Genomic DNA, 27574 nt, shown 5'->3' on the forward strand with positions numbered 1-27574 from the left:
ACACTTTACTTACTCGGAAAAGAAGAATTAGCCGTATACTACTCGTGTCTCGTAAATATTCTACAAAAATCGTACGCTAGCTCATATACGGCGTGCTGGGTGCCCGTACGTTAATCGCAAAGCAAATGATGATGATGATGAAAAAACTTGTGTTTATAGTGATTTCGTTAGTGTTCCTCCGATTCAGTCATTCCACTACAGTTGGATCGTTAACATTATTCGCGAATTATTTATTTATTTATTTAAAAAAACGCGCTAGAATGACATTCGTCGTTGCTGTTGTTGCTCTTGAATGAGAAAATATTTTATAAATGCAACAATGCAAAAAATTATTATCGAAATAAATCGCGTGAAAAATTAAAAGGTTAATTAAGTTTAAAAATTATGACAACACGATTTATTCAATAAAATCTCATTCAAAAAAAATAAAATAATTTAAATAATAAAAAAAATATTAATTTAAAAATTTCGGCATTACTTTGATAATCCTGAAAAAAATAAAAAAAAAATCAATTTAAATAAATTAATTAAAAAAAATCATAAATTTTCAGAAAATAAATAAAAAAAAATCAGTGAGGAAAATTAAAACTTGAAAAAATCGACAAAAAATAATAAAAACAACAAAAAAAATCAAAATCCGGAAAATCCGTAGACAAACAAACAGAAATTGGATATACCCTGAAAAAATTCATCGCATTTCGAAATTAAGGTATTTTTGCTGTATTTTATTTTAATTAATTTATTTATGTTATCATTAGATTTTTTTTCGATCGATTTGTTTATTTTTCTGTCCATTTTCGTTAAATCGGATGACTGCGTGAATAAATTTCCGCTTCACTTGAAGTTTCGCAAGTAGATCAGAAAAACTTTTTTTTTTATTTATCTAGATTTATCGAGAGATAGCAAATTATTGTTATTTTCAACTTTGAAGTGTCTCGTTCGTTAGATAACGTTGCATTTGTTTTTTTTTTGTTTGAAGAGTTGTTCTTGTTTGCTTCTCGTTCGATGTTGGTCAAGTTTATAATTTTTCTCGTAAATACAAACGAATGACACGAAAAAACCAGTTGGCAACTCGAGTCGATGAGTTAACTGGCCAGTAGTTCTACTTTTTTTTTTATTGATGTTCGGTAGTAAATAGCGTAAAAATGATGAAAAATGTTATCATGAACTGTTTCTCTTGCTTTAGATCAATAATGAATTATGGCAGCAGCAGCTGTTCCGACAATATTTTTTAAAACAATATTCTTTTTTTTTCGTGATATTAATGTTATTTTATTTTTGCTGTAAACATTTTCTTTTTTTATTATCAATGAACAACAAAGAAAGATGAGCAAAAAAAAAATAATAAAAAAAATGAAAGAAATGCAAACAATTTTTATTTATATGAAAAAAAAGTCGTAATCTAGATCAAAATCCTGTTTTGTGGAATTTTGTCTGTTTTTTATGGATGTTTGCTTGAATTAGCGTTAGATGTGAATTTTGGACACCTACAACTTGCTCTTTGATGTTTTGAGGCTTTGATTTGTTTTGGTAGTGACAAAAAAATATTTTTATGAGAAATTAAAAAAAAAAAAAATTTTTTTTTAAGATTTTGTTTTTATGACTTTTGATTTATTATTAGAATCAATGTTTGACCTCTGCAGGTGGTTTCCGGACATTAATTTTTGTCATAAGGTATTTAAAAAAAAATAAATAAGATTTAAAAAAAATAAATAAACAAAAAAAAATAAGAGAAAAATTGAAAGACTGAACTCTTGATTTTTTGCTTTAAAAATATTTTTGGCGATTCAAAAAAAAATAAATAAAATAAATAAATGTAAAATTATGAATAAAATCGGTCATTAAAGATGTATTTATAATAATATTTTTAAAATAATATTTTTTTTTATTTAAAAATTAATATAAGAAAAATAAATGATTAAAATAAATTAATGATGTAAAATAAAAAAAAATAATTAAAATTAATTAAAGTAAAGTTAAATATTTTTTTTTAACATTTTTAATTTTGATTAAATTAAATTAAAATTTTAAAAAATAATTCAAAAAAATTTTAAAATTATCAATCAATTTTTTTAAAACAAAAAAATATTTTAAATTAAAATAAATCAACTTTAAATTTTTAAAATTAAATTTTTTAAATAATATATTTTTTTATTATATTTTTAAGGCGAATAAATTTAATATTTTCATTTTTTGTCCCATGAGGAGTTTCATGAATATTTTTGAATTTTTTCTTTGTAATTTTTTAACGTTTTTAAACTTTCAACGTTGATTCTTAACATTTATTTAATTTTAGTTTATATTATTTCCAAATTTGAACTTAAATTGAAGAAAATTCAAACAAAATCTCACAAAATAAAAATTTTTGAAAAAAATTATTTTGGTCACGTGACTTGAAAAAAAAATTCTTTTACATTTCAATGGAAATCGTCCTATTTAAGTGAGTTTTTTTTTGTATAATTTTATCGACAATAGAAATTTTTCAATTAAAAAATAAAAATAGTCAAAAATATTTGATTTTTTAATTTTATTTTTCCCCCTGAGTTTTTTCGACAAAATCGAGTGAAAAATAATTAAACTAAAATACTTAAAATAATTAAAAAAATAATTTTTTGTACGTAATATTGAAGCTGATGATTTTTAAATTCGGAAATATATAATCAGTGTCGTCATTTGATGAAAAAAAAATTTAACTGAAAAATATTCTCTTAATCGCATTTTGAAGGTCTTTTAAAGAACTCAACAACTCGTAAATCTCCATTCTAAGGTCAGTTCAAAGAATAACCTTAACTTAAAACCTTAGAATTTCGTTCAAATTATTAATAAAAACTCTTTTTGGACCAAAGTCAACCAATAAAATATCCAAATTGGTAAATTAAGTCACAAACCGATGTTCCTCCCACTTAAAACAACATTTCGCCGGCTTGTCTCTCGAACACACGCACTCAACAATCAGCCAATCATCACGAGATGTGAGAGTGAGTAAGTAACGATTATTGCCAATAATTTGTTTTGCGAATTTGTCATTTATTTACCGGTTAAGTGAACGAGCTTGGTATTTTGACATGATACGTCGCTCTCGCATCTCGTGTAGGAGTTGTACGTAAATTATCACCAGCTTATGAATTCCCCAAAGGTTAATGAATTGGGAAGTGAATGATAATGACATTGAACGTTGCTACTTTTTTGTTGTCATCATTGTTGTTGTTGATGTTGTTGTATTTATTTGTCGTAGCAGAGCAAAGAAGAAAGCGAAGAGACTCTTAACTATTGGCAAACAAAAAAAAAGTTTGTTTCGAAAAAGTTTGTCATTTGTTCGCAAAAAAAAACTAACAATGTCTCAAGACTCTCGAGATCATTATCGTTAAGATGTTAAGTAGTTAATTTTTTGTTGTCGTTGATATGTTGTGAGTGTGCTAATTTATTGAGCAACAAAAACCCTTGGCATGATGACATGACTTGAAAACGATGTCATCGATAGATATCGGCGAACAATGTTCATAAATGTTTTATTTGTTGATTAAAACTTGTCAGTTTATGATTAGAATGACAACTTGTTGTTGTTGTTTTTCAAGTGGTGCTTTTTGTGATAAAAAAAAATATTTAAAAAATATTTTTAAACATGTTTTTTTATGAAAAGGTCCTGAAAACAAAAATTAAAAAATTTAAAATCAAAATTTTAGAAAAATAAAAAAAAAATATTCGAAACCAACTCTTTAACCCAGTGGGACAAAATTACCTTTAAAACCGTGGGGTCTTGAAAATAAGGCTCTCAAACTTCCGAAATTCCGAAATTTTTATTTTTTTGAAAACAATTTTTTTTTTTATTTTTTCACAAAAATAAAAATTTCGAAATTTCTCCATGTAAAAGTTTGAGGTCCTTATTTTCAAGACCCCAAGGCCTTAAAAAAAAGGTATTTTTGTCCCACTGGGGAGCTCAGTCTAGATTTTGGTCTCTTAATTTTTTTTTTGCTTAAATTTTGAATTAATTTTCTAATTTTTTTGAGCCTTTTTTCAAAGGTCTTTTCATAAAAAAAACTTCTTAAAAAAATTTAAACCCAATGCACTTTTTAAAAATGTATCCCAATACACATTCTTAAAATTAATCCCAATGCAAAATTTGAAATTTTACCCCAATGAATTTACCCTAATTTTTGCCCAATGCACAATTTCAGATTTCGCCCCATTGCACACTCTAAGGTTTGCCCGAATACAAAAGTTAAAAATTTTGCCCCAATATACATTCTGAATTTTTTCTATTTTTCCCCTATGCACATTCTAAGACTTTGTCCCAGTGCATATTCTAAAATTTTTTCAGTTTACACATTTTGCAATTTTGACCCAATGCACATTTTAAGGCTTTACCCCAATCCACATTCTAAAAATTTTCCCTATTGTATATTCTGAAATTTTACCTAAATGCATATTATAAGATTTTTAAAAAAAATTAAAATGTAGGAAAAATTTAAAAAATTTGTAGAAAAAATTAAATTCAGTTAAATCACAAATATTGTAGAATAAATTAAAAATTTTTGAAAAAAAAAATCAAACATATAAAGAGCGTAGCAACAAGACAGAATGACACCACCAAGTTCAATAAAAAATCAGATAAAAAGATAAACCGGACAATATTTAAAAGCACGTCCATCAAATCGAAAACAAAACAAAAAAAAACAAAATTTCCACATCCATCGTTCATTTTTCTGCCCGCTCGTTTGTTCTCCCGTCATTCGTTAGATAAATCACAAAATTAAAATGATATAAAATTTATTATTAAACTGCTATTTTTATGTGTTTCGATGCTCGTTTCGAAAAAAAAAAATATAAAATAAAATTTCCCATTTCAACTTTTTCGTTCATTAGCGTCTTTTGACTTTATGAACTTCGAAAAAAAGACCTTCTGACATGTTAAAAATCAAAATCCAAAAAAAATCGTTAAAAAATTAAAAATTCGATAACATGCATGACGATGTTTATAACACAAAAAACACAGAAAAAAAAATCATCCAAGGTCGTTTCAATCAATGAAATTTTGTGTGTCTTTCCGATAAAACGCCATGCCATGCCGGTTCTGTTCTTTGTCATCGTCGTCTTTCAAGTTTATCGAGACAGAACGCAAAAAAAGAGCAAAAATTTAATTGATTCGCGGATAAAGAGTCGAATTTGACGAACGAAGACGACGCGTGCTCTCGTTTGATTTCTCAATTTATTTTTGTTTATTTTTTGTTTGATGTTTGTTGGAGCGTAGTAATTTTTGTTCGATTCCTGCACACAGTTCAATGACTCAGACTCGAATGGTGACACGAAAAATTTTTCGCCTAAAGAAATCCACACGAAGTGAGATCATGTCTCGATTAGCTGCGGATTTATTGTTCGAAATTTTTTGACGCGAAACATGGAACACTTAACAAAACTCATCCATGCCAAGTGGATAGTAGAAGCCAGACATGATAACTTGTACTTTCCTTCGACGTGCGGCAAAACTCGTTTTTAGCTGTTCCGTGGCCTTTTTGCAGCCAGAGACGTCGATGCAGCGCAATCGATGCAAATTTTCGTCAAGTAGGACGATGCAACGGGCGTTTATTTCCGTGCAATTGGCCAGATTGAGGTCTTCGAGGGCACGACAGTAAGTGGTTATAACGTCAATTCCGAGTTCAGTGACGCGATCGAGATTTCGCAAATTCAAGTAGACGAGTTCGGGTAGTTTGAATTGCATGACAGAGATGTCGCTGAGTTTTTTGCAAGTAGAGAGCGAGAGTTTGCGTAAGCCACGCATGTTGGATACGGCGTACAAGGGGTTACGACAGCCAGTCATTCCGTCGTCGGTGATCTGTGAAGAATTTTTTAACTTAATAAGTTATTTGAACCAGGGCTGACAAAACTTTTGACTTAAACTTAAATTTGAAAAAGCTTTAAAGCTTAAAATTTAAACTTGAGTAAATTAATGTTTTGACCAGGGCTGAAAAACTTATTAAATCAAATGTCAAAACCATTTTACTTATGACTTAAGCTTGAGTAAAAGTCACAAAAGTTTGACTTAAGTCAAATTATTTGACTTAATTTACCAAATTTTTCAAAAAATTTTCAAAAAAATTGAATTTTTTCCCAAAATTTGGTCGAAATTTCAAAAAAAATTTGACTTTTGACTTAATTCAACTTTTACTTAAACTTAAGCTTTAGTCAAAAGTCAATTAAGTCAAAATATTCATTTGACTAAGGCTTAAGTTAAAGTTTAAGTCACATAAGTTTTTGAAGCTTAAGTTTGAGTCATAAAATTTTGCAGCCCAAAGAATCTTGGCTTAACTTAAGCTGAAAAATCTTTAAGTTCGCAGAACTGGAAAAAAATATGACTTAAACTTAAGCTCTTAAAACTTTAACTTAAGTTTTAGTCAAAAGAATATTTTGAATTAATTGACTTTTAGCTAAATCCTAAGTTTAAAAAAAAGTTAAATTGAGTCAAAAGAAATTTTTTTCTGAAATTTTGACCAAATTTTTATAAAAAAATTCCAGGGTCGAACATACTTTTGTTAAAAAAAACTAAAAGCTTATGCTTAAGTTAATGTCAAAATTAAGTTGACTTTTGACTTAAAGGCTCATTAAGCTATTTCACTTTTACTTCAGTAAAAGTTTTGATTCAATTAAAGTCTAAATTAAAAGCTTTATTTTTCAAAAATTCACAATTTTTTCAAAATTTTTAAATAGCTTTTCATGAAAAAATTGAAATTTTTGGAAAAATTAAGCTTTTAATTTTGACTTAACATTGACTTAAAACTTTCACTTAAGTAAAAGTAAATCAGCTTAATTGGCTTAACTTAATTTTGACTTTTACTTTTTAGTTTTTTATTGACTTAAAGCATTTTCGACTCAAAAAAACTCATTTTTTTTAAATTTTTTTGTTAAATATGGTAAATTAAGTAAATTAACTTGACTTAAGTCAAACTTAAGTGACTTTTACTCAAGCTTAAGTCATAAGTCAAATAGTTTTGACTTTTTAAACTCACTTCAGTACATTTATCCAAAATCAGTTCTCTCAAATACGGCAGACCATGAAACAGTAACTGGAGCCCATCATCACTGATACGACTCGAACTCAAATCCAAACTCTGAAGATCCGGAAAGCTTTTAACGACCTTCAACAAGGATTCATTGCAAATCCTCGTATGAATATTGGGCAAACGTAATTCTCGTAACTTCTGTCGCATGAGTTGCTTCGTCAAACAAGCTCTTCTTTCTTCATCTACTTCAAAGTGAACGTTGATGGAAACGCTCTGGATTTAAATTTTCAACATTAAGTCATGAAATTGTTAAAAAATCGACAAAAGCTCACCTCAATACTGTCAATTCCCTGAATTATTTCGAGAGGAGTTTCAAAGTACGGCGTTCCATTTGGCAGTACAATTTCTTTCAAATTTGTCAAATATTTCGTGACTATTGCTAAAGTCTCTTGTGTGAGAGCTCTTGAGTTTTGTAACTCCAAAATCTCAATACTGGACTGCGTTTCAAAGAATTTCTGGAAAACTTCAGTTGGGACGTCGCCACTTGTCTTCAGAACGAAATGATTCAGTCGGAGATTAGCTAGATTCGATAATGCCAATAGGATTTCATGTCCAAAAAACGGAACTGGCAGAAAAAGATCCAACTTGAGCATTTCCTTTTTCGCTGAAAGGCGTTCCAAGAACTGAATTGTATGACCTTGGACAGCATTTCTCGGGACATTTTCAATATCGATGATCGTGTCCCAGTTTAATCGCAACTTTTGTAGCACCGGCAACTCACAAATCATCTTTTCCGCATCGTCTTTGTCCAAATTGCATTCTGTCAGGTCGAGACTTTGCAAGGAATTCATTTTTAATCCCATGACCAACTGTTGCCCGTAAAGTTTCAAAGTTTTCAGGTTGACAAAATGTCGTAACATTCGCTGAAACCGCACGCCAGTGATACAAGTGCAATTTTTTATGACTAAATCTGTGACACTTGTCCCAAAAGTCGCCCAGAACTCGTCAATATCTTCATCTACCGAATAAATATCCGACAAATTCAGTCCGGAATACGTTCGTAATGCATTCATAAAAGTACTAGCAGGTGGCTCAAACTTCGAAAGACTGCAGTTGAAAAAGTTGATGTAGAACTGATTCACGAACGACGACAAACTGAAGATCTCGAACCATTTTGTACACACAAGAGATGCTTCAATCCGATCCGCTGGATTAAGAAATTTAAAAATGTGAATAATGACCTAAAAAAATATTCATTTTTGAATTTCTCGAGACTACCAAACTCTGAAAACTCACTTCAGTTGGAAAATCCTCGATACCAATTGTCGCTGCAGCCTCAGACATCGCTTCAAATCAAATTTAGAACAGCTAAAATTCACTTTTCTTTGTTTGAAAAATTTGCGTTGTAAGTTTTTCTTCTTGCAACTCGTGAAATTGACGTGCAGTTGACAGAAGCACGAAAAAAATACTAACGCCGAGATATACATTAACGCGATCATCTGCTTGTGACAGTCGGAGAGACCCATCATTTCACTCACACACATAAATTACCGGCTTCTGTAAATAATAAACAGAGAGGTTTTTCTTCTGTCAAAAAGTATTTTTAGATGAAAATCTCATCTTTTACGTGTCGTGCCAACGAATGGGAATGAGTGAAAGAGAGTAAAATGCTTGCCAGACGATTTTGAACAGAAATTCATTAACTAAAAACCACTGTCATGTTAGGCAAAGAGCGATAACATTCAAAATATGTGCATTTATAAATTGAGGTCGGTGCAAAGAGCAGAAATGTTTCACTTTTCATAGGGAGTTTTTAGAATTATTTTTAATACTAAATTATACGATTATTTTACATTAATTTTAAATATGAGATTGTATTAGGTTTTGATTTTGGGTACTAGACATTTTAGATGTTTTAATTTAATGAAAATATTTGATTATAAGAATTAAAAATATCAGGACGTTTGTTTAGCAGTCCACAATTAGTTTATCGTTAGTTTATGTCAACTTTTTCAACTTATTTTTCCGAATTTGTTCTTAAGCATTCTAATCCAAAATTCTTACAATTTTTTGTCTTGAAACATTTCTTTTTACTAAATATCATTCTTATGTCTTTTTCAATTCAATTAAAATAATTTGAGAACTCTTTTGAATTTTTTTACTGGTGTCATTATAGAAAACATTCACACATAGTGTCATGGTTCTTGATTTATGTATGCTTGCTTATAAAAATCTGCCTGGGCTGGGCTTATGCTTTTTTAATTTGGCCATGAGAGTTTAAGAGTATAATTGATATAAGAAAGATTTTTCCGAAGAGTAAGCTGCATCTTCTATTTTGCATCTACATCCAGCGGTTTCGTGAATAAGCTTTATTCCAACTAGCAGTTTGTGAGTTTTGAATCAATTCAACTAAATTCTTTCCAATGTTCAATATTCAGGAAATATTAGGGGGTGTGGACCAAGATAAAAAATGTTGAGGGCATTTAGTTAAAAGGACCCATATTTAGGGAAGAAAACAAAATATTGTTGAAATCTTTCTATGATTTCTATTTCATTTAATTTTTGGTTTAAGAAAATTTTTGTATTCAGGAAATAGATCTCGGTTAAAGGCGAATACTTTTATTAGATTAGTTTTACTCCTTGTATGTTAAATTATGCCAGAACTGAAATTGATGTTACGCTGGGATAATTTTAGAATTCGAACACAAATCTTTTATATATTGTTTTTTGGCTTTAAAAATCAATATGATGACGATACGTGCTCTTTCCAAAGGCTTGATGATAGTTCGATAATTTCGACAATGTGGCACCTGAAATATCGACAATCTCAAGTCAGACACTTTATTCTCGTATGGTTAATACATTTGTTAAAAAAAAATTATTGAAGATTTCACGTGCTAATTTATAGAGCTTCCGTAGACCATTATTTTGGTTCCATGTTAAATTATACGTTTAATAAATTTCACTTTATTTTCATTTTATTTAATCACAATTTTATTTTTAATTACTATTATTCACAATTTTATTTTTAATTAATCAAAAAACTGTAAAAAAAATTATTTTAGTCATCAACAGAAACATTAAACTGTCTCTGCCGATAATTGTTTTATTTTTTTTAAATATCAGGGCTTTAAAATCATATAAAAGTTAAAATAACCTGAAAAATTGTATTGTTGAAACATTTTGACTTTCTATTATAGTTTCATTTCAGATTTTTACTTATCTAACGTTTCACAAAAAAACTCACCTCATGTAACATGAAACATTTTCCATTATTGCACCAGCCTAAGCCTCGCATGAATATTGATAGAAAATAGTTTTCGATCCTTTGTTCCAACATAAAGTTCAGAAAGGATTTTAATAAAATTATCCAAGCTAAACAAAATAAATTTTCGCAATAACTTTTATCAATGAACGAACAAACTTTGGCATTCGAGCCGCTTTTAAACGTTAATTACGTTTATTATTTTATTTTATTATGTGTTGAACGAAATTCAATGCAGCATAAAATAAGGATGAAAAAATAATTAAAACTTTTTTCTTCTCTCTTCTACTTTTTTTTTCTGCGAAAACTACAAAAGCCACGTGCCATCTAAATCAACCGCGAGCTTCTTCGTCTTCATTGTTCCCAATTTATCATATTTATTGATTTTGCCATTGAATTCAACATATTTTACATTTTTTTGCGCGACTTGAGGAATACATACCTAAAGTAAACTGGAGCAAAGGAATTCTTCTATCGACAAAAAAATCTCCTTTGTTGACGATGTCGACTTTGTCTACCTGATGTGTGGAAAATTTTCTCCGAGACTGGAGCAAAGAGAAATATTTATGCTTGCTTTATCATTTGCCAATATATATAAATTTACAAAATTCTTTCATAACATTTACAATGGATGAATTGGAGGCATGTGTGTTCGTGTGTGGATGTGATGAGGAAACGCGCCCAAGGAAAAGATAAATATATACGTTGGCGTAGTAGATCTATTTCCAGTGATAACACCTCGCAAAAATTTCCTCTTGTATCGTAAATGACACGAAATGATAAATATTATAGTGCCGCTGGGGAGTAATATTTATTTTAATCTTATTATTAGAAGCAAATTTAAAAAGATAGATTGCAAAATGAGGCAACCATTAATCCTTTAGCGTGCGATAATTTATGTCTGGATATTGTTGTGCGGTGGAAAGAACAAGACACGACGACATGGATGGCGATAAAGAGACATTAAAAGTTGCTGGAAGAACTAGAAGATATGATGAAAGGGATCGTTAAATGACCTAGTTTATAATGTATTAATGGCATTTTTAATGTAATAGAAAAGGTTGAAAAAAAAAATCAGAAAAAATTACATTTAAAATTTTTAACGGTATAAAATTTAAAAAAATTATTTTAAAAATAATAATTTAAAATTTAAAAATAATTTTTTAAAATTTGAAAAATTTACTTAATTTTTAAAATAATTTAAAAAATTTCTATAAAAAAATAAAAATTTCTAGCAAATTTTAAATTTGAATTAATTTTTAAAAATTTGTTTGAATAAAATGCTTTCTAAACCGATTTTGAATTTTTAAAAATTAAAAACTTATAAAAAAAGAGTTACATAAAATCAGCTCCTTTTAGTATTTTTAGGTTAAATTTCATAAGAACATTTAAATGGCTAGTTGTGCCTAATAAATCTTAAAACATAGTAAAGGGAAATTATTTTATTTTAACCCACTATATTTAATTTTTAAGAGGTCAAAATCGGTTCAAAAAGCATTTTATTTAAACAAATTTTAAAAAATAAATTAAATTTAAAAAAAAAAAATTATTTGAACCTTTAAGAAATAATTTTAATTTAAAATCAATTAAAATTTAAATTAATTTTTAAAATAATTTAAAAATTCTTTATAAAAAATAAGAATTTCTAGCAAATGTTAAGTTTTAATTAATTTTCAAAAATTTATTTAAATGCTTTCTCAACCGATTCTGAACTCTTAAAAATTAAAAACCTATAAGAAATTGGGTCAAAATAAAATCAGTTCCCTTTACTATTTTTTAAGATTTATTTATATTTAAATGTTCTTATAAAATTTAAAAAAATATAATAAGAATAACTGTCATAACTTTGTTTTTTAAATTCATAACAAAAAATACTTTTAAAAAATCTTTTATAGCATTGAAAAATTCAAAAAAAAAAAATCGAAATTGCAAAAAATAATTAAATTTAATTCAAATAATTTATTTAATTTAATTATTTATAAAAATAATTCAAGAAAAATTTTTAATTTTAAAAAAAAATATTTTTTAAGCATTTTTTTTTAATTTTATGAATCGAAACTTAAAATTTCTCTCTTAAATAACCACTAGATAATTTTTCAAACCATTAAAAAAAATGTCAAAAATCAACTTTTATCCATCAATTTCGTTTTAAATTAAATTTAATTTTCTCTTTTAAAAAAAATCACTCAACCCTTTTTCCATCACTCGCTTATTATTATCCATAACGCACACTCACGTCAGCAACATGCCATTAGCAATAAAAGTCTAACGAACAAAGAAAACAATAATAATTAAATTTTATGAACTAACTAAATTATGGTCGAACAATGCATAATTAGGTGTGAACACTACACTCTGAATTTTTCTAAAAAAAAAAAATTGTACTCATGATTATTGCAAGCACGTTCTGTTCTCGACTGAATTCTTATTGCTTTATTATTAATGGGCAACACATGAGACTTGCATTTATGGAGATTCAATTGAGAGACAAACATTTGCACACAAAAAAATTGCAATTTGAACGAATTCCAGATGCGAGAAGACATTTCCTGGTTTAAAGTCGGACATGGCATTGAATGTAAAGGTTTCTCTCTGTCTGTTTCAAATTAAATAATAAAATAATAATTACATTTAAAATTTAAATAATAATGGAATGAGATCTCGGATTGACGTCCATTTAAGATTTTTGTGGCAAGGCGTCGGTCGTCGACCAAACAAATCTTCCTTTGTTTTAAAATTCATGCAAATTAAACAATTTGCCATTGAATAATGTATTAAAAGTGATGTTTTTAATAATAGAGTCGTACATACGCCCAAGTTTGGTGTTTTGTATTAAATTATTTATGATCTTAGTTACGTTTTTTTTTGTTTTGCATGCAGAAGCAAGTCATTCGGTAGCGGTGATGTATTGCCAACGACTTAGTCTCTAATGATATTCCGATGATGTTGATGATGATGATGAGCATTATATTGCATTAGTAGCACGCTGACATTGAAAATGCGATTTCTATGGTAATATTTACTTGTAGATTATTTCTTGTTGGAGGTTTTGAAGTAAAAATGTTGGAATGAGCGCTTTTTGTTCTAAATTTTTAAAACTTTTTAAATAAATTATTTTATAGAATTTTAAAATAAAATAAAAATTTAAAATAGTTTAAAAATTAAAAAAAAAATTCAAAAATATTTATTAATTTAAATTAGGTAAATCGAAGTAAATTTAAAAAAAATAAAAATAAATTAAGAATTTTTTTAATTAATTTAATTTAATAATTTACTATTTAAATTTAAAATTTTTTAAGATTTTTTTTCGAAATAAAAATTAATGGAATTAATTAAATAAAATAATCAATTATTTATTTACGATTAATAAAAAAAAATAATTTAAAAAAAATTAATAAAAATAATAAATAAACAAATTAAAAATTAAGTGAATTAAGATTTTTAAAATTAATTTAATTTAATAAATTATTATTAAAATTAAAAAATTAAAAATTAAAATTAATATTAAAATTAAATAAAATAATAAATTAAATAAAATAATAATTGAATTAAAATAAAATAATCAATAATTAAATAAAAATAAAGTTAATAAAATTTGATACAAATAAATTATTAGAAAAAATAAAAATTTAAATTTTTGAATAAAAAAAATTAATTAAATCATTTAAAATAAATTGAATTAAATTAATAGTTTAAGATTATTGAAGAACACAAAATTTAAAATTTTATAAAATATTTTTAAATTTTAAATTTAATAATTAATTGCAACAAATTTAAAAATAATTATTTTTTAATAATACAATTTAATTTAAAATATTTTCAAAACTATTTATTTATTTTTTTTTAAATATTAATTTTTGTAAATCTCATAAAAATGCGATAAAAAAATAAATGTTGATGATGATAATAATCACCACGAGATACTTCCACGAACACGATAATAAAATAAAATGTAATTACAGCACCATGCACACACTTCTCCATCATCTTGCCATCCATCCATCATAAAAACCAGCACAGAATTTCATTAAATTATAGCTCGAGACGAGTTGCGCATTTATGAAAATCCTAAAAAAAGAATCAAAATTTATTCTCGTCGAACGCGATGCGAGGAATTCAAAAATAAAAAAAAAATTATGCAAAAAAAAAATCATGCAATGAAATTTTTATTTATCCTTTTTATATGTAGAAACACTTGTCTCACAACATAATAATAATAATGCGAGCAACATCATGTGAACAAGGATCAATTTTTCACACAAGCACACGCTTTATCACTCACATGAGAATTTCCATCAATATATCAACAATACACTAGTTGCTGAAATAAATTTGCTCAATATTGGATGAGATGCGAGAAGAGCAAAAATGTGAAGAGCAATAAATGTTTTTTCAATTTTTTTGTTGTTTGTTTTTGCGGATTTGAATGCGAATGAGAAACACGAGAGGCGATGTGACGATGATAAGCGACTGCAAATTGTCCAGGCTTTGTTTTGACGATGAGTTTTTGGTGTTGGGTGACTCATGGCAATGTTGCGAAGATAAAATTTATTGACAAGTGGCAGTTGAGTTTCAGTTTTCGATCAGCGGAATTCGAACACATTTTTGATATATTTTGACTACCAGGCTGCTCCTCAAAAAGTAGTTCATATGAAAAAGGACGTTACATATATTTGAAAAAAAAAACAAAATAATTTTTAATTGAATTTGAAAGCTAAGACTTTAAGCTTACAAAAAAGGTCCGAATTTCCCACTGGGCTCACCAAAAAATAAATTTTATCAATTTATCAAAATTATAAATTCGCTAGTCGAATAATATTACTTTTCGCCCGAGTTTTTAACCCAGTGCATATTTTAATGTTACGCCCCAGTGCACAGTTTAAGCTTTAAGCCCAATGCACATTTTTATTTATCGCCATAAAGAAAATTTGACCTAGTGCACATTTTATTAATTTTTTTGTCCCAATACATATTTTTCAGGACTGACCCAGTGCACATTTTGTAATTTTGACCCAATGCATATTTAAAAGTTCCTACCCAGTATATATTTAAATTTTGCCCTAAGAAACATTTTTATTATGGACCCAGTGTACATTGGGAATTTTTGAACCTTTCTAAGTTTTTATTTTTTCCCAGTGTACAATTTTAAAATTCTAAAATTTAAATAAAAATCAGTGTAAAAAGTACAAAAATAATGAGCCACATATAAAATATAGCGACATTTTTTTCACTTAATGGGAAGTGCTTCATATTTAAACTTTAAAATACGTCAATTAAGTCCTCTTGACTCATACTTAACTTTTAAGCAGCTACTTTTACATTACAAAAGTGAAAAAAATTGGCCTTTTTAACAATTTTCAATGACCTTGTTCAAAACCTGAAGTACTTTCCTTCCGTTAATGCAAAAATTTCCTACTGGTATGTTTGTTCTTAAAACTGCGTTGAAGATGAAAATTCCCCAACTTTTTTTTTTGCTAACATCTGCACTTTATTTTTATACAAAAATGTGCAATCATCCTTCGCACATCCATCTGCCGCACGAAACGTTCCTCCTTCAATATAAAACTCTGTTCATAACATTTATTAAATAATTCGTTTTACGATGCTGCCAGTAAGCGAAGATGCAGTAGTGCAAGAAAAACATTATATTAATAAAAAATGAGCGAACATGGAAACGTGTTAGTTGCAAAAATATAACAACGAACGGAGCAAAAAGAAGACGAAGAATAACCTAGAATATTATCGAATGTCTATCTGTCTTCATATGATTGAAAAATACCTTTCTTACACTTGCCTGGCGAGCGATTTAAACGGTACCTTACGATCTACTTTGCTACGTATTTTTTTTTATTGTTATTGTGGGAAATACCAAATGCCGTTTACACTAATATGCAGCAAAGGTAGAAGCAACAAGCAGCAATAACACGAGACAATATTTATTAAATGGATGCCATTGAACTGGATGGACTGAATACCAATGAAGTGAATCGCTTTTTTTGTGTCTGAAATAAAAATAAACAAAATGAAAATCCTTTTTATGGCGTGCAAAAGGAGTTTTAATCCCATTTTTATCGTGGTTTGACCAGAATTTTATTCTGTTTAATGCCTCAATTTATGTAAAAATGGCTTTAAATCTTTGTCGCTCTTTAAAAATTGAAAATCAAATAAAAAAGCGGAAAAAAATCAATTTTCCAATTTTATTTTTTTTTTCATGCCATCATCAAGTTTCCCATATAATATTGCCATCTACGTTGATGTCGAAACGATGTATGGCAATGAGAAACTGGGACTACGACAATCGATTTAAAACTCATAGCCGAACAGGAAAAATCCGTTAGCTTGTTAAGTTCGATTGTACGATTGAGCGACCTTATAGTACCTGACGGATTGAAAAGGGGTGAAATCAACACTTGAAGGGGTTATTTTGACTCCTCAAAGTATTAACTTGACCCCTTTTGAAATTTTTCATTCGAAGACCAAAAGTGTTAAATCCTTCAATAGTCTGATTTGACACCTTTAAAGGTTAATTTGATCCCTCAAGAGATTAATTTAATTTCTTCAAAGAGTTAGATTCCCAAAAGGAAAACGGGTCAGATTAATCCCTTAAGGGATCAGGTTGGCCCCTTAAGAGTCAAATTGATTCCTTAAGGGAATTTTTCGATCTCTTAAGAGATCAACCTGATCCCCTTCAGAGTTGGTCATCCGCAGACCCAAAAAATTGAAATCGTCAAATTGACCTTTTGAAGGAACCTTTTAAAGGGGTCTAATTAACTTCTTGAAGTGGTTAATGTTTTTGTCTGCGAATGAAAAATTCCAAAAAGACTCAATTGAATTTCTTAAGGGAGCATTCTGAAATGAAACGAAAATCCACAAATCTAAATCGTGAGGATGTCAATAAGTACACTTAATAAGCATTGTTTGACAAATTGATGGACAATAATGAGTGAAAACAGCGAATCTGACGATGAGATTCGTCTCTGCGTGGTCTGCGGTGACGGTTTCGAGTCAAATGCTGAGAAATTCAACTTGAAAATGAAGATCGAACCCATTTCACAAATAACAATCGAAAAGAATAGAGCTTACCAGCAGATGAACGTCAATTCACCGAAAAGCATGTCTGTTTTAAACTTTCAGAAGCTGGCAAACAATAAAAAAGCGAACGAAGGACACGATGCGAATTGAACGAACGACACGATGCGAAATGAACAAACAACACGAATTGAATTTGATCATCTACTCTACTTCTCTAAAACTACTTAATTCCTTCAGGAGGTCAATTTAACCCCTTGAGAGGTTAATTTAATCCCTTTTGACTCTTTCTTATTAGACCCTTTTGAGATTAAATTAACCTCTTAACTATTACAAGGGCTTAACTTAACCTCCTGAAGGGCTTTGTTAAAACTTGTAGGTAGATGATCAACTTTAAAGGAGGTCAGATTGATTCCTTAAAAGGAATTAGATTGAGCCCTTTAGACGTTACATTACCTCCTTTTTTCAAAATAAGTAACCAATTTCACCCCTTTTCAACCCATAGAGTAACTTCTGTGTCACGTACTTTTTTGATCATGGCAAAAAAAAACGATGACATGCGATTCAGATATATTTGCGTAACCTTTTTTCCGGGCAATTCTCTCTACCTCCATGGTTGAAATTAAACACGAAAAATCACGTAAGAAAATGCACAATGGAAAATTACGAGACTCGGTCAATGCGCGGCAAAAGTCAAGCCACAACGATGATGATGATGTTGCTGACAAACAAAACAGCAAAATTTTCCATGCCAATTTTCTCCAAAAAAAAAAAGGGAGAAAAGTAAACAGCACGTTCGTGCCCAATGACGATGACCATGACTCCGTGAATGAACGTGCGTCTCCCAAAAAAAAGTATATGAGCATCATAAATTATAAACGTTTCTTTTGCACCTTTTCATTGCTTTTGCGGTGATGTGATGTTGTCCATGGCAAGGCAGGCAGGCAAGCGGGCGTGTTTGCAAAGTTAATAGTCTGGTTAAACAAACAATATTATTACATGGTGTTTTATTATTATTATGAGTTTTAAGGGTTTTTTTTGTTGTAATGTGAGCTTTTTTTCGCTTCAAAGTTTAGAGGAGATGAAAAAGGATTTTTATATAGGTGACGATGGAAGTGGGTTAAAATTTTTGCTCCGAATAATTCAAAAGTGTTTTTTTTTTGTTGTACAAAAATTTAGTTCTTTGAGATTTTTTACATGAAAAATTTTTTCAAAGAACCAAATTATAAAATTTTCTTTTGCTTAGTCAAGAATTTCCCATTTTTATATTCGTCATGAGGAGTAGAAAATTTTTAAAAAAATAAAAAAAAATATTCGAACGAAGCTAAAATTAAATTAGTTCAAAAGATGTTATTTGACTTTTGTTTAATTTTTACCGCATTTCGAAGAAAAATGCGGTATTACTCAGGGAAAGTCGTCCGTCTGGTGATGTGCGTACACTTGTGGGCGTACGCAATGTTCTTTTCTTATGTCGTCGTGAGTATGATGTAGGCGTGGGCTATGTCGTCGTGTCAGTATGATGTAGGCGTGGGCTATGTCGTCGTGTCAGTATGATGTAGGCGTGGGCTATGTCGTCGTGTCAAAGGGATGTTGGCGTGGGCAAGACGAAATATTATTTAAATTAATTTTTTGCCAAAAAAAGGCTTTTTAATAATTCCGAAATTTGAAAACACGAAATTAAAATATATTTTTTTATATTTAAATTATTAAAAAAAATTAAATTAAAATAATAATAAAATTTTAAAAATTTAAATTAAAATTAATTAATTAAATTAATTAAAAATACGACAATAAATTAAACTTCTGACAAATTTCACTGAACAAAAATCATTAAAGCTCTAAGATACCAACATATTTAATTTAAAAAAAAAAAAAAAGAAAAATAGGTTACAACTCTCTTTTCCCGTAACTTGATAAAATTTCCCAGAAATTCTCAATTTCTATCAAAAACGAACGAACCTGAATTGATCTCGCTCAAACAAACGAATCTTTTGTAATTCAAATTGAAGAATTCAGGGAAACATTTTTGAACATATCGAACCACTTTATTATTTAACGATTCTAGGAAAACGAAAAAAATGTAAAAAATTTCAATTTTTATTAAAAAAATTTTTTTGAATTCATTTAGGGAGAAAATATGAATAAAATAAAATAAATCGAAAAAATAATTCGCTTTTTAATGATAAAAAATATCAAACTAAAAAATTTTTATCATTGAGGTTAAAATTGTTTTTTCCTCCCTTTCCACATTCTCTAATATTGATTCCATGTAAATACCTGCATTGAAATTATAATTTATTCATTTTCTCCTCATTTTTGCTCAAATATTTGCACTGTTCTGCAAAGTAATTAAGTGAAGAGCGGCACTCATGAAAACTCTATTTAAAATTGTTTTAACTTTTCCTTCGTTTGCTGTTTCTCCTCTGCGACAATTGTCGATGGAAAATGCTTTGACAATTTCATTGCATTGGAATTTCTCGTTACGTGAAAAAAAATCCTACATCAAAAGTTGGCAAAACGAGAAAGCGAATGAAAATTCTGTATGAATTCATTGAACAAAAAGATAATTGTTAAATTTAGCATAAAATTAATTCAGAATCTGCAAAGTGAATCTCTCTCTCTCGTGTATGTGAACGATATAACAATAATGGACTCGTATATTTCGGGATGTAATCATAAAGTGAATCATGCATGCGCATGCAAAAAGTGAGATATGACGATGATGAACATAAAACATTAATTTTATGACTTTTCACGTGTGTACATGGGGCAGTACCGAGAATAAGGATGGAACGAGAGAAAAGTTTTATGCCCGGAGAACAAACAGAAATTATATTATTATTATTATATTTGTATGACGTTGAAAAGTAGTCATTTCCACGAGATTCTCATCATCATCATCATGTGTGCTTGTTCTAATTTACGTCAATTTAATGCATCTTTAATGATACATGTATTTACTGTCAACAGCTGCACTTATTTTGCATCATCTTCATGAAAATTTAATTTGATGTTGTCTTCTTTTGCATTGAAAGAAATAGCCATTAAAAAATTTAACCGCATTTCGATGAAAAAATTTGAAAGACCACGTGGTTTGAAAGATTCAAAGAAACCACGTGGTTTGAAAAATTTAAAGGAACCACGTGGTTTGAAAGATTTAATAAATTCACGTGGCTCTTAAGATTTTAAGAATTCACGTGAGTCTAAAAATTTTAAGAAACCACGGGACTTTAAAGATTTAAAAGAATGATGTGACTTTAAAGATCTTTAGAAACCACGTGACTCGAAAAATTCAAAAGAATCACGTGACTCTAAAGAATCACTTGAGTCTAAATATCTTAAGAAACCACGTGACTCTAAAGATTTAAAAGAATCACGTGAGTCTAAAGATCTTTAGAAACCACGTGACTCTAAAGATTTAAAAGAATCACGTGACTCTAAAGATCTTTAGAAATCACGTGACTCGAAAGATTCAAAAGAATCACGTGACTCTAAAGAATCACTTGAGTCTAAAGATCTTAAGAAACCACGTGACTCTAAAGATTTTAAAGAATCACGTGAGTCTAAAGATCTTTAAAAACCACGTGACTCTAAAGATTTAAAAGAATCACGTGAGTCTAAAGATCTTTAGAAACCACGTGACTCTAAATATTTCAAAGAATCACGTGAGTCTAAAGATCTTAAGAAACCACGTGGTTTGAAAGATTTACAAAATGCGATTCCATCGTTGGTCATTTTCCGAACAACAACTTTTCTCATATATTTTTTTCAATATTCCTCACTTTTACGACTAATAAAGAAAGGGCTTTACGCGTCCTTGTTACCTTTTTTTTATTAATAATAATGCTCCTAATATTTTCTTTTCCTCCTTTTGCAGATTATCATCACATCATAAAAATGTACAAAAAAGTCAGCTTCTTACTCGTCATTGCGTTGGCAGTCATGACACTCGTGTCAGGCTACGACAGCAACAAAGAAAACAATTTATTTGACGAAGGACCAGTTGCTGCTTCTTTAGATGAAATTGATCCAGGTAAATGCTCTCTGCTACTGAAATTTTTCTCTCAATGGACGGTAAATAGACTCCCACGTCGGTCGGGAATCTTGTCAAGGCATCTGAGTGTGAAATTAGATCCACACTTTGAATATTTGAAAAAGAAAAAAAATCTGGCGAAATAAAGCAATAACGCGTGAGTCACTTGTGTGCAAAGAAGTGAAGAGGAACAGATACCGCATCTGTTGCCATCAATCGAAGGTCGAATTGTGTATCAGATAACTTATAGAGAAATACGAAGAATAAAAAAAATCGAAAAGAAAACTGGAAATTGTGTCAAGTGATTTTTCACGAATATGCGAATTTTTTTTTCTATAAAGAGCATTGGGGGACTTGATGGGTGACTTTGTGTGAATTGTGGCCGGGAATAAGTAAAAGTAAATATCATTCTAACGTCAATTGTGCGGTAAGAAAAATAACTTGAGATGGAAATTGGAATGTTGTGAAATGAATTTAATTCAAATATTTATTCTGGATGCCAGAATTTTGTGGTAAATATGGATTAGTTTGATAAAATATTTTCAAAACCTCAAATTTTATAAACATCAAATAATCATTATTCGGTTAAAGTAATTCAGTTTTAAAATTAATTTAAAAAAATCTTATTTAAACAGATTTTTTTTTATTAAATTTTAAATTAATTTAATTAAAATTTTGATTAAAAAATTTATTTTTTAATGCATTTTTATTTAGTTAAATAAATTAAAAATTAAATTTAATGTAATTAAAAATTTTTTTTTGAATCAAATAATAATTAATTGATCAAAATCTTTGGAAAAATTTAAATTAATTTAAAAAAAAAATTAATCTGATTTTTAATTAGTTTTTAATTTTAAATTAATTTATTTGATTTAATTAAATTTAATTTTCAATAAATTTTTATTTGTTTGAATAAATTTTAAATTAAATTAATTTTAATCAAAAATTTTTTTGAATCAAATAAAAAATTATTAATAATTAAAATGAATCAAATTAAATAAATTAATTTAAAATTAAAAACTAATTGAAAATATTTTTATTTTAAAATTAATTTAAATTTTTCCAAAGGTTTAACTTTAAAACATTTTTGATTTTTTTTCATTGAAGGAAAATTTCTTCAAAATTATTATTATACTTTTTTTAAAAATTTTTTCAAATAATTTTTTTTTTGTTTAATAAAAAAAAATTTACAGAAAACTTTGACCTCATACAATAGCATTCCAACAATGCCCACTTAACATCGAAAAAAAAATCCATTTCAAAGTTTACTTTAATTTAAACTCATTACAGCCCCAAGAGACTTGTTAGATGCTTTTAGCCGTCCACCATTGTTCGCTACAAAAGCACTCATGTGAGCATTAAACTTGCACTCTCACAACAACAGAAAAATGACGCAAACACCTTGTGTGCCATTCAAAATTTCCCACAAATGCATCATCATCAACAACAACATCAATAAGACATGAAAATTTACATTTTATTTGTTCGTCCAAACAAATGTACTCGTCTCATGCAGATGGACTCGTCAAACAATTAAAGAACAACTGAATGCATAAATAATTAAAATGTCGGACAATCAAGTCTGTTCCGAGAAAATTTCGTTTAACGTTGAAGACAAAGTTCTTTTAAAGTTTTTAAGAATTCTGTTTGTTTCAAGTTCTTCCTTTTTTTAAATAATTTTTACTGTCTTTAATTATAGAAATGAAAGACAAGTTACATTGATGATGATTGATATTCCAATTAGCAGGAAAAATTGATTCGTCTCTTAATTGCCCGTCGTTGATTTCTGTCCCAGTTCAGCAATAAATTCAAAGCCAAAAGAGAACAAAAATCAAATTTAATTTACATCTGGTTGGATTGTCGACACCCATGAAAAGTTTCGCAATTTATTGGCATCTTAGCAACTCTTCGTGTGTGTGCAAAAAGATGTTTTGCCCGAACGAGTAAACGGAGTCAGCTATACTATAAATTATAATCAATATTAAATGAACATTGAACATGAAGCGAGCCAGATGTACTTTAAAAAGGATTTTCTCATCCAAACACATCGATGCAAACACCGAACTACATCGAAAAGGTATTACCCAGCTACTTTTACACACACAACGCCATGACGATAGATTTATTTATGGTGAATATTGTGAAAAGCAAACCTTTTGTTGTTTATTTTTCGGAACGTCTTCTTTTCCATGAATATTTCAGAGCAAAAACGTCTCTCTATTAACAAGGTTCTACCACTTCTAACGAAGTACCCTTGCTCACATCAATGTACAAAATAAAATGATGTGAAAATTGCACCGATGCGAAATTGATTCAATGTCATTTCGAGGATGGAACTTATTGATTGGATGTGAGTTTAAATAAATGAAAAATTATTTAAAGCAGCTAACTAGTGAAAAATCTATCGTAGGGCAACTCTGAGATTGGGCATATTCTCTAATGAAATATCTATGAAATTTTAGTAAGAATCTTACGATTTGGGTTCTTGTTCTAAAGTAAGAAAATTAAAATGGCTAAAATCTGATGAAAAAGAAAACATGTGTAAAATTTAAAGAAAACCTAAATTTTGAAATTTTTTATTAGTTTTCTTCTTTTTGAAAAACCTCAGTCAAAGAATTAAGCAATTTAGTTTGATGATGAAAAATATTACTAAAACCCATCAACTATTTATAATGTTTTGGATTGTATGGATATCAGAAGCTAAAACATAAATATTCAACAACTTGTAGCTCATAAAATCTCATAAAAAAATCCAATTATCCTAAATGTCAAAAATGGCAAAAATCAAACCTGAATACGAAAACTTTCACCTTTTATCGATATAAACCGAAATTTGTATTTGGCGAACTATGGATTTTTCACGCAACCTCACACGGAAAGGGCCCAACGACGCGTGAAAGCGGCAATGTGATGAAAATAATAATATCTAATTATTTCTCTAGACCAAAATGAACATTTTATGTTTTAAAGTATATTTTTTACGAATGTGAAAATACTAGTGATACAAAAGTATTATAGTTTAAAACGAAGATATCAAAATAATTAAGTCATGAACAACTTAAAAGTACAACTGAACTTCTGCCTACAATTTTACGAATCAATGTACAAGACTTTCGACTACATCGGACCATTCGTCGCGGCAGATACTCTCGAGTCACCCGTTAACCATTATTGACTCATAAACTGAACTTGCTTTAATGCGAAGTTATCTTTGAAAATGAGAGGTGCTTATAATTTTTAAATACTTCGCGAGTCCCATAAATTATATTTAAATATTTTTTTTTGATAAGATAAAATATAAAAAAACTACTCAATAATATTCCTAAAATAGCTCCCTCAAAAATTTATGAAAATTTTATAGAAAATATAAAAAGACTCTAATTGATGATTTGCCTCCTTTCATATTTTTTTTTTAAATTCAAGAAAAATTGCTCTAGAATTTAAAACTGCACCGTTGCAAAGTTCACAATCATAAAAATATAATAATCGACTGTAATATTTTTTTGCAGATGCCCCCCAACTAAACGCCTACAAAGAATCCTACATCACGCGTCAGGCTGCCAAGAAAATCCTAGACAAAATCAACAACTACCGCGAATCGCACACACCTGCAGAATACCAGAAATTCTTCGATGGCATTGCATTCAATCAAAAATCCGGCGTCAACACGTTTTACAACAAAAAATATTTCGACTATTTGCCGACGGACGAATTGAAAGCATCCACGTCGGATGACACGGAAACATCATCATCCACATCGGACGAAGTTTCATCATCATCGCCCGCAGGTCCTGCTGCTGCTGCAGTAAATGTCAATAAACAACAGCAACCAGTTCAGCAAAAGCAGCGAGAGAATCATCGGCGATTCAAGCGAGATTGTAATTAAAATTTTGTTTTTCTGCACAGAGAATTCATAAATAATAATAAATCACAAACTAAAATGCATACTTTTTCTCGGAAAATGATAATTAAAATGTTTTTTTCCAGTAAATCGCGTGTTTCCTCCCTACTACATCCCACAACCCCAAAGATGGTATCTTCCTGTCCCACCACCAATGCCAGAAAATCCCGTTAATGTCGGTCCACGAGGGCCTTTCAGTGATTTGTCTGATGGATTAATTTTCGATTTCCAATATGACCCGATCCGATCAGGAGTTTTTAGTGGTTGGAATACAGGTAAAAACATGACCTAACCTCACTTTTTTTGTGACCTAACCTCACTTTTTGTAGTAAACGACGCTCCCGTATCTCAATGGACAACACCTCGTCCTCAACCTCCCTTCCCCTCAATCGATCAAGCAATTTTCTTCCCTACACAACGTCCTCCGCAAGCCACACGACGACCTTCAGCCCCCCTTACAACCACCCCCCGCCCATTCCAAGATGCTTTCACATCTCTACCGCCAAATACGGGCAAAAAGGGAACAACCACAGAAGCTCCTTCCCTTTTCCATTCCAGCGACTACGACGATGACTTGGATTTAACAAATCGCTTTGGTAAGTCAATTACCTTTTAACCGCCTTTTAATGGGCAAACATCAGTCTTTCATTGTCTCTTTTCTCCTACTACCAAAAAACAAACAAAAACAGGAGTTGAACCAAATGAACCACACAAGTGCACGTGGGCCATTATAAATTGCTGTGGTGGCCAGAAATCCAATAAACGTGAACGATGCTTTAGCATTTTCGGATGCGGAAAATTGATTAAACGACAACCAGATACCTGCTCGCCCGACAAAATTCGCCAAGCCGAATACGAAAAGGATAAATTCTTGAATTCGAACCGCAAAAAATGAGAACAATTTTTGTAATTTTCACTTTTTTATGGAATATATATTTTTTTTAAGAAAAGTAATTAAACGATATTAAACGAAAAAATGAATTTCTCAAAGGATTAAAGGAATTTCTCGTAAAAAGAGAAATTTATGATACAAAGGAGACTTGAACGTATTTTAGCGTCGATTCACAAGTCATTAGAGAGCGTTTTAATTAAATTCACAACGAAAAAAATAAACAGGAAAAGGAAAACGCGAACAAATGAAATCCAACAGAAAATGGAGAAAATTCCGCAAAAATATTTTCCATTGAAGTTTTTCCCATAGACTTGCGGGAATTCCTGTCTTTCTTTTTATTTATTTTTTTTCTGTGTCTCTAGGCGAGTTTCTTCATTGCGTCGAGTCAAGTCAAGTCAAAAAAAAAAGGTAAAAAAAAAACTTACCGCCTGACGAGTCATTGGTGCCGCCACCGCGTCCAATCGGGCGTTTAATCTCGCTGCGTCCCATATTGAGTGAAAGTTGCTGAAAGTCACTGGTTGCTGACGACGACGATGAGTAGAAAGTTGATGCTGGCAGAGATGCGCGTCTTCTTTGATTGTGATTCTGGTGCTGCTGCTGTTGTTGTTGTGTGGTTTGGTTAAACTGTTGCTGCTGTAACTGCTGATTTGATGTCGTTATCGAGGCGGATGACGAAGTTGAAGCTGCCGATTCCTGTTGCGGACTTATCACCTGTTGCTGCGTGTCAGCCTTTGATTTTGAACGCCGTAAACGTGGACGAAACCCTCTAACAGGGTAACTTCGGTACTATCGTCCAGCTACTCTCACCCAATTTCTATGTTCGCTGTTGTTATACCAGATGCCTGGAAAGAAAAGCAGAAAGAGAAAAATTAAATTATGTGGAAGCAATAAGGTCTGAGGTACTATTAAAAATGTAATAAAAAAATAAATAAAGAGGAATTTTCCATGGGTTTTTGGTGAATTTTATGAGAAAATAATGTTTGAATTAGCAAGAAAGCGATTTTCAAATTTTTTTAAGGTAATTTTTTTTATGAAAAAAATTAGATTTTTTAAAATTTTACTTTTTTATGTTAGATTACTAATTTTTCTTTGAATTAGCAAAAAAGCGATTTTCAAATTTTTTACGGTAATAAAATTTTAAAGAATTTTAGATAAATTTTTTAGATTTTTCTTCAATATTTTTTTCTGTTAAATATTTACTAAATTAAAGAAAATTCTTTTAAGATGAAATTTAGACAATTTTGGCTTTGAATTAGCGAAAAAGCAAATTTCAAATTTTTAAAGGTAGTTTTATTTTTAATGAACTTTTTTCTTAAAATTTTATAAAAATAAATTTTAAAAAAAAAATTTTTTTTTATTAATTTTTAGGAAAAAAAAAGTTTGAATTAACAAGAAAGCAATTTTTAAATGTGATTTTTTAGACAAATTATCAATGACGAAATTTGAAAAATTCCAGGAT

At 29.3% G+C, this 27574-nt stretch overlaps 3 protein-coding genes across 4 annotated transcripts in view; 1 reads left to right on the plus strand and 2 right to left on the minus strand.

The window, feature by feature from the left end:
• Positions 1-26718, minus strand: part of LOC134834577 (uncharacterized) — a 43995-nt gene extending 17277 nt beyond the window's left edge. Inside the window, exon 1 of the mRNA XM_063849304.1 lies at positions 26541-26718. Coding sequence (XP_063705374.1) covers positions 26541-26604 — 64 coding nt within the window. The 5' untranslated portion in view covers positions 26605-26718. The remainder of the gene's footprint in view (positions 1-26540) is intronic.
• On the plus strand, positions 214-26164 carry LOC134834576 (uncharacterized). 2 transcript variants are annotated; one of them, XM_063849303.1, is made up of 7 exons: positions 214-364; positions 552-709; positions 21167-21322; positions 24832-25200; positions 25310-25498; positions 25553-25819; positions 25913-26164. In XM_063849303.1, the coding sequence occupies exons 3-7, from the start codon at positions 21187-21189 to the stop codon at positions 26116-26118; spliced, it is 1167 nt and encodes a 388-aa protein (XP_063705373.1). In that variant the 5' UTR covers positions 214-364; positions 552-709; positions 21167-21186; the 3' UTR covers positions 26119-26164. The 2 variants fall into 2 exon arrangements, with proteins under 2 accessions (XP_063705373.1, XP_063705372.1); XM_063849302.1 differs by lacking the exon at positions 214-364 and having other exon boundaries at positions 430-709.
• LOC134834575 (uncharacterized) lies at positions 5344-8429 on the minus strand. The gene is made up of 4 exons (XM_063849301.1): positions 8292-8429; positions 7328-8236; positions 7002-7268; positions 5344-5830 (listed from the first exon to the last, which is right to left on the minus strand). Exons 1-4 carry the CDS (start codon positions 8337-8339, stop codon positions 5405-5407), a joined length of 1650 nt encoding a protein of 549 aa, XP_063705371.1. The 5' UTR covers positions 8340-8429; the 3' UTR covers positions 5344-5404.
• Positions 26719-27574: the final 856 nt, after the last annotated feature.

The sequence above is a fragment of the Culicoides brevitarsis genome, chromosome 3 (assembly GCF_036172545.1).
Source record: "Culicoides brevitarsis isolate CSIRO-B50_1 chromosome 3, AGI_CSIRO_Cbre_v1, whole genome shotgun sequence".
Classification (NCBI taxonomy): Eukaryota; Metazoa; Arthropoda; class Insecta; order Diptera; family Ceratopogonidae; genus Culicoides; species Culicoides brevitarsis.